Below are 14939 nucleotides of genomic sequence, written 5' to 3' on the forward strand. Positions count from 1 at the left end.
TTCCTACCCGGGTTAAGCATCTTGCTAGAACCCCTACATGTGCTGCTACGCAAGGGAGATGATTGGGTTTGGGGGAAATCACAAGAGACTGCTTTTGAGAAAGCCCGAAATCTGTTATGTTCCAACTAACTGCTTGTCCTGTATGATCCTTGTAACCGTTTAATGCTAGCTTGCGATGAGTCTTCGTACGGGGTCGGGTGTGTTACAATAAGCAAACGAATCGACAACATTGCAACCGGTCGCTGATGCGTCCAGGAGCTTGTCCAAAGCCGAAAGGCCTGTAGCATGATTGAAAAAGAAGCTCTGGCATGTGTTTACGGGGTAAAAAAATGCATCAGTATCTGTTTGGGCTTAAGTTCGAGTTAGAAACTGACCATAAGCCGCTCATATCACGATTCTCAGAGAGCAAAGGTATCAATACCAATGCCTCTGCTCTCATCCAAAGATGGGCACTCACGCTGTATGCATATAACTATGTAATCCGCCACAGGCCAGGCACAGAGAACTACGCTGACGCCCTCAGTCGGCTACCATTGTCCACCACCGGGATGGAAATGGCACAGCCTGCAGATCTGCTCTTGGTGATGAATGCATTTGAAAACGAAAAGTCACCCGTTACGGCCCACCAGATCAGAACCTGAACCAACCAAGATCCTTTACTGTCCCTGGTAAAAAAAAAACTGTGTCCTCCATGGGAGCTGGTCCAGTGTCCTAGCGGAGATGCATGAAGAGATCAAGCCGTTCCAGCGGCGCAAAGACGAAATGTCCATACAGGCAGACTGTCTTTTGTGGGCTAATCGCATGATTTTGCCCAAGAAAGGCAGGGAAATGTTCATATGCTACCTACACAGTACCCACCCAGGCATAGTAATGATGAAAGCTATAGCCAGACTCCATGTGTGGTGGCCCGGCATTGATTCAGATTTGCAGTCTTGAATGTACCAATGCAACACTTGCTCTCAACTGAGCAATGCACCCAGAGAGGCACCGCTAAGTTTGTGGTCATGGGCCTGCAAACCGTGGTCTAGGATCCACGTTGACTTCGCTGGCCCGTTTCTAGGCGAAATATTTTTGGTTGTTGTGCTTGCTTATTCTAAGGCCTGCCTGATGTCCTTGTCAGCCACAACGGGCCGTGCTTCACCAGCGCTGAATTCAAGGAATTCATGACCCGCAATGGGATCAAGCACGTCACATCTGCCCCGTTCAAGCCCACATCTAATGGCTAGGCAGAACGGGCAGTCCAAATCATCAAGCAAAGCTTGAAATGCGTGTCGGAAGGCTCCCTGCAGACCCGCCTGTCCCGAGTCCTGCTCAGCTACCGCACCAGACCCCACTCGCTCACCGGGGTTCCCCCATACGAGCTGCTCATGAAAAGGGCACTCATATCAAGGCTATCTCTTCATGATCACATTGAGGGCAGGCGGCATCAACAAAGCATGTACCATGATCGCGCAAATTTGTCACGTGATATTGAAGTCAATGACCCTGTATTTGTACCCAACTATGGACATGGTCCCAAACGGCTTGCTGGCACTGTCATAGCCAAAGAAGGGAGTAGGGTGTTTCAGGTCAAACTCGCAAATGGACTAACTTGCAGAAAGCATTTGGACCAAACCAAACTGCGATTCACAGACAGCCACGAGCAACCTGAAGAGGAAACCACCAACTTCGACCCTCCGACACACACACAAGTGGCAACTGACATCACGATTGTCCACGAAGCTGAACTCATAATCCCCAGCAGGCCAGCAAAGAACCAAGCAACTCACCTGCACCTGCATTTGTACCGAGACGATCGACTAGGGAGCGAAAAGCTCCAGATCGTCTCATCCTGTAAATAAGTGTACTATTGACTTTGGGAGGGAGTGATGTTATGTATGCAACCCTATGTAACCAGCATGCTATCGCCACCAGAGGGCATAGCCGTTGGAGTCCCAAGGGATCCCAGCATCCCTTGGGAGCACTGTTTCTAAGCAGGCCTCCTATGCTGTACCAACACTCTGGAGTTAGAATAAAGGGATTAAGGTCACACTTACTCATGTCTACAGTACTCAATCACATTACTTCATTCTGGACGTAACATTGTGATATGCTAAGCAGCAAAATTATATGCAGCAACAAGAGTTGCTAATTTGCTTATTTGTTGCTCATTTTTCTTCTTGGGGATCTTGTTTATTAACCACACAGGCTTCTCTGTCCAGAAGGGGCCTCCTCATTACATAGTCACTTTCAGTGTTATTCTGCAAACAATCAGTGGAGTGAGTTAGCCGGCTGGTTGTTTCTGCCGACACAGTCGGAGAAACCTGGCTTTGCCTGCCATGGTATCCAATAAATTGGCTGATTGCTGATTAAATTTACTCATGAAAACAATTACGTTTGAATGCGAAACAATCATCGGACTCAAACGCACAACCTTAGTGTATTAGGTTATGGTTTTATTGACATTTATCCCTTGGGAGCCTTAGCATTGCTAACCACATTCTGTCTAAAAAAAGTGATAACTTGTGAAAAATGCAGCAAAAATAATTGTAGTTAATAAAAATAAGTGATTTTAAAATAGTTTCCATAAGGTAACTATGTTTTCTGTCTTTGTTTGTAAAGAGTATTTGCATTTCTATTGAAACTTATCCAGTTTTATTACTATAAATTATATCTAAATCTATTTCTTTCACAAATGTTGCCACACAAAGCAGTCATGTTTTTCAATTTTATACTGTAATGTTTAAAACACAGCATAGAATGGTGATTATACGTAAAATAAAATTTTTTTCCTCTTCTAGTTGCTCAATTGGAAGCTGAAACTATGAAAGATTTCTGGAGAACAAATTTAAAGTCTGCAACTACGTCAACACCAAAAGGACCCAAGATTTTTAGAAGCACTTTTGATAGCACTGTATATGATGCCTCTTTTTCTTCAGTCGCCCATTCATCCAGGATATCTATGAAAATGCAAAAAGTCAGACAAAAACTGGATACTGTCATGGTATGTACCATTTGTGAAAACTCCTATCAAAGACAGTATAGATGTTACTTTGAGGATTTTATCGCAGTGTTTGTTGTAATATTTGATATAGTTGGGTATGAGTCATATGAAGGGGCCATTCACAATCCTTTTAATGAGAACACAAAGAATGCCTGGAAGGCTGGGTAGAGAGTGTTTAATGTTCCTAAATAGATTTTGAAAATATATTATTAGTCAATGCTCTGTGTTTTTTTTTTACACAGGGACTCATGACCCAGTGTAGTCTTTAGGTCAAGCAGTATTAGAATCTGGGTAACAATTGGATCAGGGCTGAAGGAGGACTGCAACACTGGAGGCTGGGAGAGGGGAACAGTGATATCTGAGGAATGATAGTGTAACATTTGGATATACCATTACCTATAAATACTTGAATACCAAACGGGCATAACATTTTAAAATAAACTTAACTATTTATACTTCATTGATATCAAAAAAAAGAAAAAAAAACTTGGATTTGTATATGACCTCAGGACTTTGCAGTGAAGTGCTTTTAAAGTGTTGTCAGTGTTATAATGCAGGAAATGTAAAAATAAATTAATCATATACATAAATATTTAATAATACTTCAGTGCAAACATGGCATAAAATTGTAAAATAAACTTGATATTTATTCATACCTCATCAATATTTTAAAAAGTCTGCGAACCAGCTGACCAGCAGAGGTGGGATGCAGCAGGGGTTAATAATCCGATGCCAACCACTCAGTCCCGACAATCATACCAATTTGAGGAGGGCCCAGAAGTTGATGGGATGAGGAGCCAATGGCTAAGCATGGGCACGGGAAGGGAGGCGATAGACGCAGATTGTGGCAGTTGGATGGCACACCATGCGAGGGACAGGCTGATGAGGGAGCCGACTAAGATCCCGGTTACTTGTACTAAAAGTGTGTGGGAAGAGAGAGTAGCAGCGTCAAATAGTAAAATGAGAAGAGAGGAAAACCTGAAAGAAAGAACTAATAATAAATTAGAAACAACTAAACAGAACAGGGTTTGAGTAAGAAGCGAAAATGGAGGTCAGAAGACGAACAGCAGAAAGCAACGGGATCAGAGGTTAGAACCAAAGCGGGTTTAAGGCCTAATCTGACGGGGGGGGGGGGGAAATTTCAATACTTTACAAATATGTGAGATTACTTGATAAATGATCATGACATCAACATTTTGGTGCCTACTTCACTTCAGGGTATAGAGAGTTACAGATTTTGTATTTTATTCAGGTGTACAGCTTTGGACCTAGAAATTGGCCCATTTACTGCCACGAGTTATTGTCACCGATCCGGTTTAAAAATGACGGCCACCACTCTAGTGCCCTTCTCTGGCGTGGGACTTGGCGGCCTCCATTTTGGTGAGGACCGTCATGCTGCCAATAGCATTACAGGCCCTGGAAATGTAAATTAAGAGAGGATAACATGTATGCCGTCTTAATATCACCTCAGCAAACTTGGACCGTAGCGCTGAATTAAGAACATAAGAATTAAGAGCAGGAGTAGGCCATACAGCCCCTTCAAGCCTGCTCCACCATTCAATAAGGTCACAGCTGATCTTCGACCTCAACTTCACTTTTGCGCCCGATCACCATATCCTTTGATTCCCCTAGTGTTCAAAGATCTAGCTATACTCAATGACTCAGCATCCACAGGCCTCTGGGGTAGAGAATTCCAAAGATTCACAACCCTGAGTGAAGAAATTCCTCCTCATCTCAGTCTTAAAGGACCGACCCTTTATCCTGACTTTCCAGCCTCTCAGCAACCTCTCAGTTTAACGCTGGGTCCTAAGCTCACCATGAAAATCCAGCATTCAGCACTCTTGACATAGATGCTGTCAGCACCTCTTAAAGGGACACACACATCTTTCAGGTATGTTTGCATTTCAGCTTACGAACTGTATTTTTATTTTATTGATGTAGTGGCATGGTTAAATGTTCTTTTAAGTGTGCAGGGAGTGCTGCCGGGCGCTTGCAAGGCTTCGAATGGTAAGGGAAGGTCTCTGAGAAGACAGAAATTGCTGAAAATACTCAGCAGGTCAGGCAACATCCGTGGAGAGAGAAACAGAGTTCACGTCTCAGGTCGAGATGCTGCGTGCTGAGTATTTCCAGCATATTATGCTTTCATTTCAGATTTACAGCATCCGCTCGCAGAGGGAAGAAAAGTCCCTTGAGGAGCTGGTGGCTTGGAGTGCCAAATCAAGTGACGGTGTTTCTTCTTTCTCTTTCCTCTCTTGCTTTCTTTCTCCTCACTTTCTCCTTTCTTTTCTCACTTTCTTTTTCCTTTCTCCTTCTCTCTCTGTTTTTTATCTTTCCCTTTCTCTGCCTCTTTCTCTCCCTCTTTTTTTTTTCTCTTTCCATTTCCATCTCTTTCTCTCTCACTTTCTCTTTCTATCTCTCTCTCTCTCTCTGTCTCTCTTCTCAGTCGGGGCAGGGCAGGCTGCATTTCCTGGGTGTGGAAATGAGGAAGGCACAAGGACGGAGTGTGGCGAGAGGAGGGTGGGAAAGCAAGAGGTGCATGCCGCCGCTAGCCAAGGGCTCAGCCATGTATGGCCCTACCAAGAATGGCCAGCACCGTCTCCTCCAAGGGTGTGAGGTGAAGCTAGGAATGGGAGGTGTGCCTCGTGATTGGTACAGATTGTTGGTAGGCGAGTGATGGGGGGGGCGGGGGGCAGTCGTGCATTGAGAAGGAGGCCCCTGTGGCTAGAGGACCTCTTGCAGTAGTGGCTCACTGCATAAAGCTGGAGTGCTGCATGCAAGACCCTAGATGTCCCTTCCCTGGCTTGCTGAGCCATTTGTTAGTGCTGAAGCACTTTTCCCATTTTTAGGTGCGGAAGGGAATTTAGCTTCCCTTCCCTAGAAAGAAGCTGAAGACTCCCATTTGGAAATTCCTTTTAATGTTGATCTTTTTTTCAGAAGGCAGTTGAGCTGTGTAAGGGCTAAAAACTGCATGTTTTTTTTAATCATTTCAGAAGGCATTACCCATTTAAGGATCCCACAATGCTTTGTGAAATTACAGCCTCCTTTTCAGAGGCTGTTGAAGCAGCAACGCCACTTGAGCACGCTACATTGGGGCCTGCTGCCAGGACCAATGCCACCAGGGCGGCATTACACTGTGAGTTTAGCGCTGGGCTAATGATAATTAGCATCCAGCCTCAATTTTTCAGTCCTGCCAGCGACTGCCATTTTTGTCAGCCATTAACCCCCGGGCGCAGTGGCATTAGCAGCCTTTGTGGTGGCCACGGATTTCTAGGCCTTGGTCAACATTTTGTTGATGCAGTACCTAATTTCTTCAGTTGAATTCTGTTAATCATCTATGTAATGAATCCAGCATAAACACTATTAAGTTGTCAGGCTGTAGTTACTGAATTACTGCATTAATTTGATAAAAATCAGCATCTGCATTTCCCATACTAGACATAATGAAAAGATCAGCACTTTAATGCTGCTGATGGTCCCTGTTGGGTTAATAGTGTAATGTGCATAGATACTACGATGGTATTTTCATGTGTAGTATGACTTTTATTTCACTGGCATGAAATGTGAACAAAAGTGATTGAAATAAGCACTGCTGCCTGGCAAACAAAAATGATGCTATATTTTATATTGCATCTGCTAATTTGTTCCACTCTAACTGATATTTTCTGCTAGAACAATCCTAAAATAATCCTAGACCACAGGCTAGAAAGTATTGTCCAGTTAATGGCATTGTTTAAAAAAAGGAAATGAGCAGGAAATGTTGGGGGCGAAATTGCCCCTTTTTATAGCCCCATTTACACCTCCGGGATGCACCTGTTTTTGCCCGGGGGAGAGGGGCGCTACCGCCTCCTGGGAAATTGCCCCGGAGGTTTGGGTGGAGCTGTCCCGGCAGGGCGCGCCCCGTGATTAATGCCCTGCGCCTGCGCGCAACTGGTGATGACATTATCGCCGTGTGCCTCGACTCCTTTACGCCCCATGGGCCACAAGGCTGGCAGGCATCCGTTGCCAGGGTGCCCCTTAAAGAGGACACCTTTAGCGCCCAAGGCCACCATCTTTATTTATCGGCCACTCTTGCATCGCCCAGACAGTGGCGGCCCTCATGTCGACCAGGCCACCATCATGCAGCTCGGCACTCATGTTGGGTGCCGGGCTGCTGGCTTGGTCAATGGCGTCCCTGATGACCCAGTGGTGGCCACCAAAGGGCCTGCAGAGTGCGTAACGCAACAGCGCTACGCGGAATGTGTCCACGTAGATCTGGCCTGCTCCGCGCAGCGCTGGACTCAGCCCCGCTCTACCGCCCCAAGGGACTGCACTCTGCTTCCTTTGAGGGATGTATGGCCCACTTCCGCTTCGGGGCCGGGCCATCCAGGCCAGGTGCAGGAAGTCCCGACCCCGGAAGGTTACTGCCCCCAATCGGGGTGAAGGGCAATTTCTAGCCTTTTTTGTATTAGCATTTTAAAAAAGATAATGAACTTTCTGCTAGAATGAGAAGGAAAGTTAGTGAGCAAGAAAAGTTGGAAGTGATGAAAGGTGTAATAGTTGTACAAAAATGAGCATAACCGGATTTAGGAAAAGAATTGGAACATGCGCTTTTAAAAATACATTTTTGGGGGGATTAATTTGTAATGTGCTAAATGTGTGCCCTTCAGCTGTTGGTTAATTATTTCACCAGAAGCACTGTTATGCAGTAAGCAGAATTGTTTCATTATTCAGCACTGACATTAATACTGAAGAGAAGGCCGTCCTTATTTTTAATAGATTTTGTTGTTTTGAAGCCCATGAAAGCCAGGTGTTCCTGGTTTGTGAAGTCTTTGCTAAGGTGCATTTACCCTGTGGGTGTAATCAAGGGAAGCCTGCCAAACTACTTTCCATAAAAAAAATTAGCATTGCATTTTCAATAGAAGCAATTGTTAACCAGGCTAGGGGGGGCAGCAAGATAGGGAATTACAGTGTGTGCTGGTGCTATTAACAGAAATATCTGTGGATGGTGCACCTGTTTGTTGTGTGTGAGGGGGGGGGGGGGAGGAGGTGTCAATTGACAGGGGTCATTAAGGTTTATGCAAGCAGATGTGGTCTTGGAATATTGTCACCTCGAGTAAATTGAGCATTTAAGATTGTTAGAAATTTATATTTAGAGAACAATTGTTTTAATGTGTGAGTTCTGATATATTTATTGTGCTGCAAAAGTGGGGATTTCATGCCAGAATGTTGCTTTGAGATTTTTAACTCCTTTGTGTATCTAATTATATATTAAAATATAATTTTCACTCTTTCCTGCAGCCGCTCTGTCAGCATGACAGTGTGAAGTACAGACTTCAGTTACATGGATAGATTGGAGAAGCTGGGCTTTTTCTCCTTCGAGCAGAGAAGGTTGAGAGGAGATTTGATACAGGTGTTCAAAATCGTGAGGGGTCTAGACAGAGTAGAGAGAGAGAAACTGTTCCCAATGGTGGAAGGGTCGAGAACCAGAGGACAAAGATTTAAAGTAATTGGCAAAAGAACCAAAGGCGACACGAGGAAAAACTTTTCTATGCAGCAAGTGGTTAGGATCTGGAATGTACTGCCTGAAAGGGTGGTGGAGGCAGATTCAATCATGACTTTCAAAAGGGAATTGAGAAGAACATAAGTATGATGAAAGGGTGATAGATTGGAGAAAAGCTGATTTTTAGGGGCTGAGAATAGACCTTGGAAAATAAAATGGGCAACAATGTTGGCAAAAAACGATGTAAAACAGCAATGGGAAATATTTAAAACCGTGTTCAACAGAGTGCAGGAACAATATATTTCGCAAAAAATAAAGAACAAACTAAACACTAATGAGACTCCATGGATGGATAAAGCCATAAGGGAAAAATTGAGGGTAAGGAAAGAGGCATACATTAAATACATAGACAGCAGGGTGAGGGAGAATACAAAAAGATTAGGATCGAAGTTAAAAAAATAATTAGGAAGGCAAAGAGGAACTATGAAATTAAATTATCAATGAACATAAAACAAAATAGTAAAATGTTTTACAGGCACACCAATTTTTAAAAAAAGGTTGGGATGGGAATAGGGCCACGAATTAGATAACTATAGAGAGATGGCAGAAATATTAAATAATTATTTTGCTTCAGTATTTACGAGGGAGATAGAACAGGTGGATATGACATTGGATGATGAGATTAGTAATGAGATGTGCATGTAAAATAAAAAGAGGGAATATATTAAATAAACTAATCAAACTCAAAAGAGGATAGCACCCCCTTGGATGGATTGCATCCAAGTATTTTAAAAGAATCTAGGGAAGAGATAGCAGAGGCATTACTACACATATTTAAAAATTCATTAGAAAAGGATGTAGTGCCAGAGGACTGACGAATAGCTAACCTAATACTTATATTTAAGAATGGAGATATTACATGTCCAGGGAATTATAGACCAGCCAACTTAACATCGATGGTAGGAAAAAATAATGGAATCCCTACTAAAGGAGAAAATACATCTAGAAAGCAAAAATATAATAATCAGCATGGATTTTAAAAGGGGAAGTTTTGCTTGACCAACCTCGTTGAATTTTTTTGAAGAGGTAACAGAGAAAGTAGACAATGGTAATACAGCAGATGTGATTTATCTAGGTTTTCAAAACAACAATTTGTATTTATATAGCGCCTTTAACGTAGTGAAGCGTCCCAAGGTCCTTCACAGGAGTATTATAAAATAAAAGATTTGACACCGAGCCGCATAAGGCGAAATTGGGGCAGGTAACCAAAAGCTTGGTTAAAGAGGTAGGTTTTAAGGAGCGTCTTGAAGGAGAGTAAAGAGGTTTAGGCAGGGAATTCCAGAGCTTAGGGTCTCGGCAACAGAGGCAAGGCCACCAATAGTTGAGCAATTATAATCAGGGATGCTCAAGAGGACAGAATTAAAAGAGGGCAGACATCTCGGTGGGGGGAGGGGGGGGGGGGTTTGTGTGGCTGAAGGAGATTACGGATGGACAAGGCCATGGAGGGATTTGAAAACAAGAATGAGAATTCTGAACTCAAGGCTGCAATGTATTTGCTTCATGGGTTCTTTGCTGAAGTATTTATAGCAATACATTGCTATTAAGAACTAGTTGGTTTAATAACAAAGGTTTAACAATCACACTACACATTGTCAGTTCATCTACTAGCTCACAACTGCACACCTCATAGTGGATGACCTAGACCCAACTGACTGCGGTTTTATTGAGTCTTGTGAGCATCACATGATTGGCTAAGCCACTCACAATGCAACAGCTCCACAAACCTGTGAGCATACTCACAGGTGCATACATTACATTGCTTCACCTTTTTTTAGAAGCAAGCTATTTATCCAATATTTCATAGAAACATAGAAAATAGGTGCAGGAGTAGGCCATTCGGCCCTTCGAGCCTGCACCACCATTCAATATGATCATGGCTGATCATGCAACTTCAGTACCCCATTTCTGCTTTCTCTCCATACCCCTTGATCCCTTTAGTCATAAGGGCTATATCTAACTCCCTTTTGAATATATCCAACTAACGAACTGGCCTCAACAACTTTCTGTGGTAGAGAATTCCACAGGTTCACAATTCTCTGAGTGAAGAAGTTTCTCCATGTCTCGGTCCTAAATGGCTTACTCCTTATTCTTAGACTGTGACCCCTGGTTCTGAACTTCCCCAACATCAGGAACATTCTTCCTGCATCTAACCTGTCCAATCTCGTCAGAATTGTATATGTTTCTATGAGATCCTCTCTCATTCTTCTAAATTCCAGTGAATATAAGCCTAGTTGATCCAGTTTTTCTTCATATGTCAGTCCTGCCATCCCGGGAATCAGTCTGGTGAACCTTTGCTGCACTCCCTCAATAGCAAGAATGTCCTTCATAAGAACATAAGAATTTGGAACAGGAGTAGGCCATCTAGCCCCTCGAGCCTGCTCCGCCATTCAATAAGATCATGGCTGATCTGGCCGTGGACTCGGCTCCACTTATCCGCCCGCTCCCCATAACCCTTAATTCCCTTATTGGTTAAAAATCTATCCATCTGTGATTTGAATACATACAATGAGCTAGCCTCAACTGCTTCCTTGGGCAGAGAATTCCACAGATTCACAATCCTCTGGGAGAATAAATTCCTTCTCAACTCGGTTTTAAATTGGCTCCCCCGTATTTTGAGGCTGTGCCCCCTCGTTCTAGTCTCCCGACCAGTGGAAACAACCTCTCCGCCTCTATCTTGTCTATCCCTTTCATTATTTTAAATGTTTCTATAAGATCACCCCTCATCCTTCTGAACTCCAACGAGTAAAGACCCTGTCTACTCAATCTGTCATCATAAGGTAACCCCCTCATCTCCGGAATCAGCCTAGTGAATCGTCTCTGTACCCCCTCCAAAGCCAGTATATCCTTCCTTAAGTAAGGTGACCAAAACTGCACGCAGTACTCCAGGTGCGGCCTCACCAATACCCTATACAGTTGCAGAAGCACCTCCCTGCCCTTGTACTCCATCCCTCTCGCAATGAAGGCCAACATTCCATTCGCCTTCCTGATTACCTGCTGAACATGCAAACTAACTTTTCTGCACCTCAGCATGTTGGAATTTCTCCCCATTCAAATAATAATCCCTTTTTTACTGTTTTTTTTTTTCTAGGGTGGATGACCTCACACTTTCCAACATTGTATTCCATCTGCCAAACCTTAGCCCATTCGCTTAACCTATCCAAATCTCTTTGCAGCCTCTCTCTGTCCTCTACACAACCTGCTTTCCCACTAATCTTTGTGTCATCTGCAAATTTTTGTTACACTACACTCTGTCCCCTCTTCCAGGTCATCTGTGTATATTGTAAACAGTTGTGGTCCCAGCACCAATCCTTGTGGCACACCACTAACCACCGATTTCCAACCCGAAAAGGATCCATTTATCCCGACTCTCTGCTTTCTGTTCGGCAGCCAATACATGCTAATACATTTCCTCTGACTCCGCGTACCTTTATCTTCTGCAGTAACCTTTCTGTACACCTCTATCCACCATGCTCGTTATATCCTCAAAGAATTCCAGTAAATTAGTTAAACATGATTTCCCCTTCATGAATCCATGTTGCGTCTGCTTGATTGCACTATTCCTATCTAGATGTCCCGCTATTTCGTCCCTAATGATAGCTTCAAGCATTTTCCCCACAATAGATGTTAAACTAACCGGCCGACAGTTACCTGCCTTTTGTCTGCCCCCTTTTTTAAACAGAGGCGCTACATTAGCTGCTTTCCAATCCGATGGTACCTCCCCAGAGTCCAGAGAATTTTGGTAGATTATAACTTCCGCCATCTCTTTTAATACCCTGGGATGTATTTCATCAGGACCAGGGGACTTGTCTACCTTGAGTCCCATTAGCCTGTCCAGCACTACCCCCTACTGATAGTGATTATCTCAAGGTCCTCCCTTCCCACATTCCCGTGACCGGCAATTTTTGGCATGGTTTGTGTGTCTTCCACTGTGAAGACCGAAGCAAAATAATTGTTTAAGGTCTCAGCCATTTCCACATTTCCGATTATTAAATCCCCCTTCTCATCTTCTAAGGGACCAACATTTACTTTAGTCACTCTTTTCCATTTTATATATCGGTAAACGCTTTTACTATCTGTTTTTATGTTTTGCGCAAGTTTACTATCGTAATCTATCTTTCCTTTCTTTCTTGCTTTCTTAGTCATTCTTTGCTGTCATTTAAAATATTCCAATCTTCTAGTTTCCCACTAACCTTGGCCACCTTATACGCATTGGTTTTCAATTTGATACTCTCCTTTATTTCCTTGCTTATCCACGGCTGGTTATCCCTTCTCTTACCGCCCTTCTTTTTCACTGGAATATATTTTTGTTAAGCACTATGAAAGAGCTCCTTAAAAATCCTCCACTGTTCTTCAATTGTGCCACCATTTAGTCTGTGTTCCCAGTCTACTTCAGCCAACTCTGCCCTCATCCCACTGTAGTCCCCTTTGTTTAAGCATACTATGGTCGTTTGAGACACTACTTCCTCACCCTCAATCTGTATTACAAATTCAACCATACTGTGATCACTCATTCAGAGAGGATCTTTTACTAGGAAATCGTTTATTATTCCTGTCTCATTATACAGGACCAGATCTAAGATAGCTTGCTCCCTTGTAGGGTCTGTAACATACTGTTCTAAGAAACAATCCCATATGCATTCTATGAATTTCTCCTCAAGGCTACCCCGTGCGATTTGATTTGACCAATCGATATGTAGGTTAAAATCCCCCATGATTACTGCCGTTCCTTTTTCACATGCCTCCATTATTCCCTTGATTACTGTCCACCCCACCGTGAAGTTATTATTTGGGGGCCTATAAATTACGCCCACCAGTGACTTTTTCCCCTTACTATCTCTAATCTCCACCCACAATGATTCAACATTTTGTTCATTAGAGCCAATATCATCTCTCACAACTGCCCTGATATCATCCTTAATAACAGAGCTACCCCACCTCCTTTCCCTTCTTGTCTATCTTTCCGAATTGTCAGATACCCCTGTATGTTTAATTCCCAGTCTTGGCCACCCTGCAACCACGTTTCTGTAATGGCCACCAAATCATACCCATTTGTAATGATTTGTGCCGTCAACTCATTTACTTTATTTCGAATGCTGCGTGTGTTTAGGTAGAGTGTTTTAATACTAGTTTTTAAACCATGATTTTTAGTTTTGACCCCTCCTGCAGCCCCTTTATATTCATACATATTGTCCCTTCCTATCACCTTGTGGTTTACACTTACCCCAGTGCTACTCTGCTCTGTTGCCTCCTGCCTTTTGCATTCTTTCTTGGGGTCCTGTTCATCTGCGCTCCCACCCACTCTAACTAGCTCAGAGCCCTCTCCTGGGTTCTGAATACTCCTCGCATTGAGGCACAGTGCTTTCAGGCTTGCCTTTTTATTACACTTTGACCCTTTAGAATTTTGCTGTACATTGGCCCTTTTTGTTTTTTGCCTTGGGTTTCTCTGCCCTCCACGTTTACTCATCTCCTTTCTGTCTTTTGCTTCTGTCTCCATTTTGTTTCCCTCTGTCTCCCTGCATTGGTTCCCATCCCCCTGCCATATTAGTTTAACTCCTCCCCAACAGCACTAGCAAACACTCCCCCTCGGACATTGGTTCCGGTCCTGCCCAGGTGCAGACCGTCCGGTTTGTACTGGTCCCACCTCCCCCAGAACCGGTTCCAATGCCCCAGGAATTTGAATCCCTCCCTGCTGCACCACTGCTCAAGCCACATATTCATCTGAGCTATCCTGCGATTCCTACTCTGACTAATACGTGGCACTGATAGCAATCCTGAGATTCCTACTTTTGAGGTCCTACTTTTTAATTTAGCTCCTAGCTCCTTAAATTCGTCTCGTAGGACCTCATCCCTTTTTTTACCTATATCGTTGGTATCAATGTGCACCACGACAACTGGCTGTTCACCCTCCCTTTTCAGAATGTCCTGCACCCGCTCCGAGACATCCTTGACCCTTGCACCAGGGAGGCAACATACATCCTGGAGTCTCGGTTGCGGCCGCAGAAACGCCTATCTATTCCCCTTACAATTGAATCCCCTATCACTATCGCTCTCCCACTCTTTTTCCTGCCCTCCTGTGCAGCAGAGCCAACCACGGTGACATGAACTTGGCTGCTGCTGTCCTCCCCTGATGTCATCCCCCTCAACAGTACTCAAAAGCAGTGTATCTGTTTTGCAGAGGGATGACCGCAGGGGACCCCTGCACTACCTTCCTTGCACTACTCTTCCTGCTGGTCTTCCATTCCCTAGCTGGCTGTGGACCTTTCACCTGCGGTAAGACCAACTTGCTACACGTGCTACTCATGTCATTCTCAGCATCGTGGATGCTCCAGAGTGAACCCACCCTCAGTTCCAATTCCGCAACGCGGTCCGTCAGGAGCTGGAGGCAGATACACTTTACGCACACGTAGTTGTCAGGGA

General features: G+C 43.9%; 1 protein-coding gene across 3 annotated transcripts in view; it reads left to right on the top strand.

Moving 5' to 3' along the window:
- The window catches only part of ahi1 (Abelson helper integration site 1), a 378816-nt gene that overhangs the window by 186077 nt on the left and 177800 nt on the right, over positions 1-14939 (top strand). For all 3 annotated transcript variants that reach the window (XM_070885487.1, XM_070885489.1, XM_070885490.1), the window contains one exon: positions 2781-2983. In XM_070885487.1, the coding sequence (XP_070741588.1) occupies positions 2781-2983 (203 nt within the window). The remainder of the gene's footprint in view (positions 1-2780; positions 2984-14939) is intronic.

The sequence above is a fragment of the Pristiophorus japonicus genome, chromosome 7 (genome assembly GCF_044704955.1).
Source record: "Pristiophorus japonicus isolate sPriJap1 chromosome 7, sPriJap1.hap1, whole genome shotgun sequence".
Classification (NCBI taxonomy): Eukaryota; Metazoa; Chordata; class Chondrichthyes; family Pristiophoridae; genus Pristiophorus; species Pristiophorus japonicus.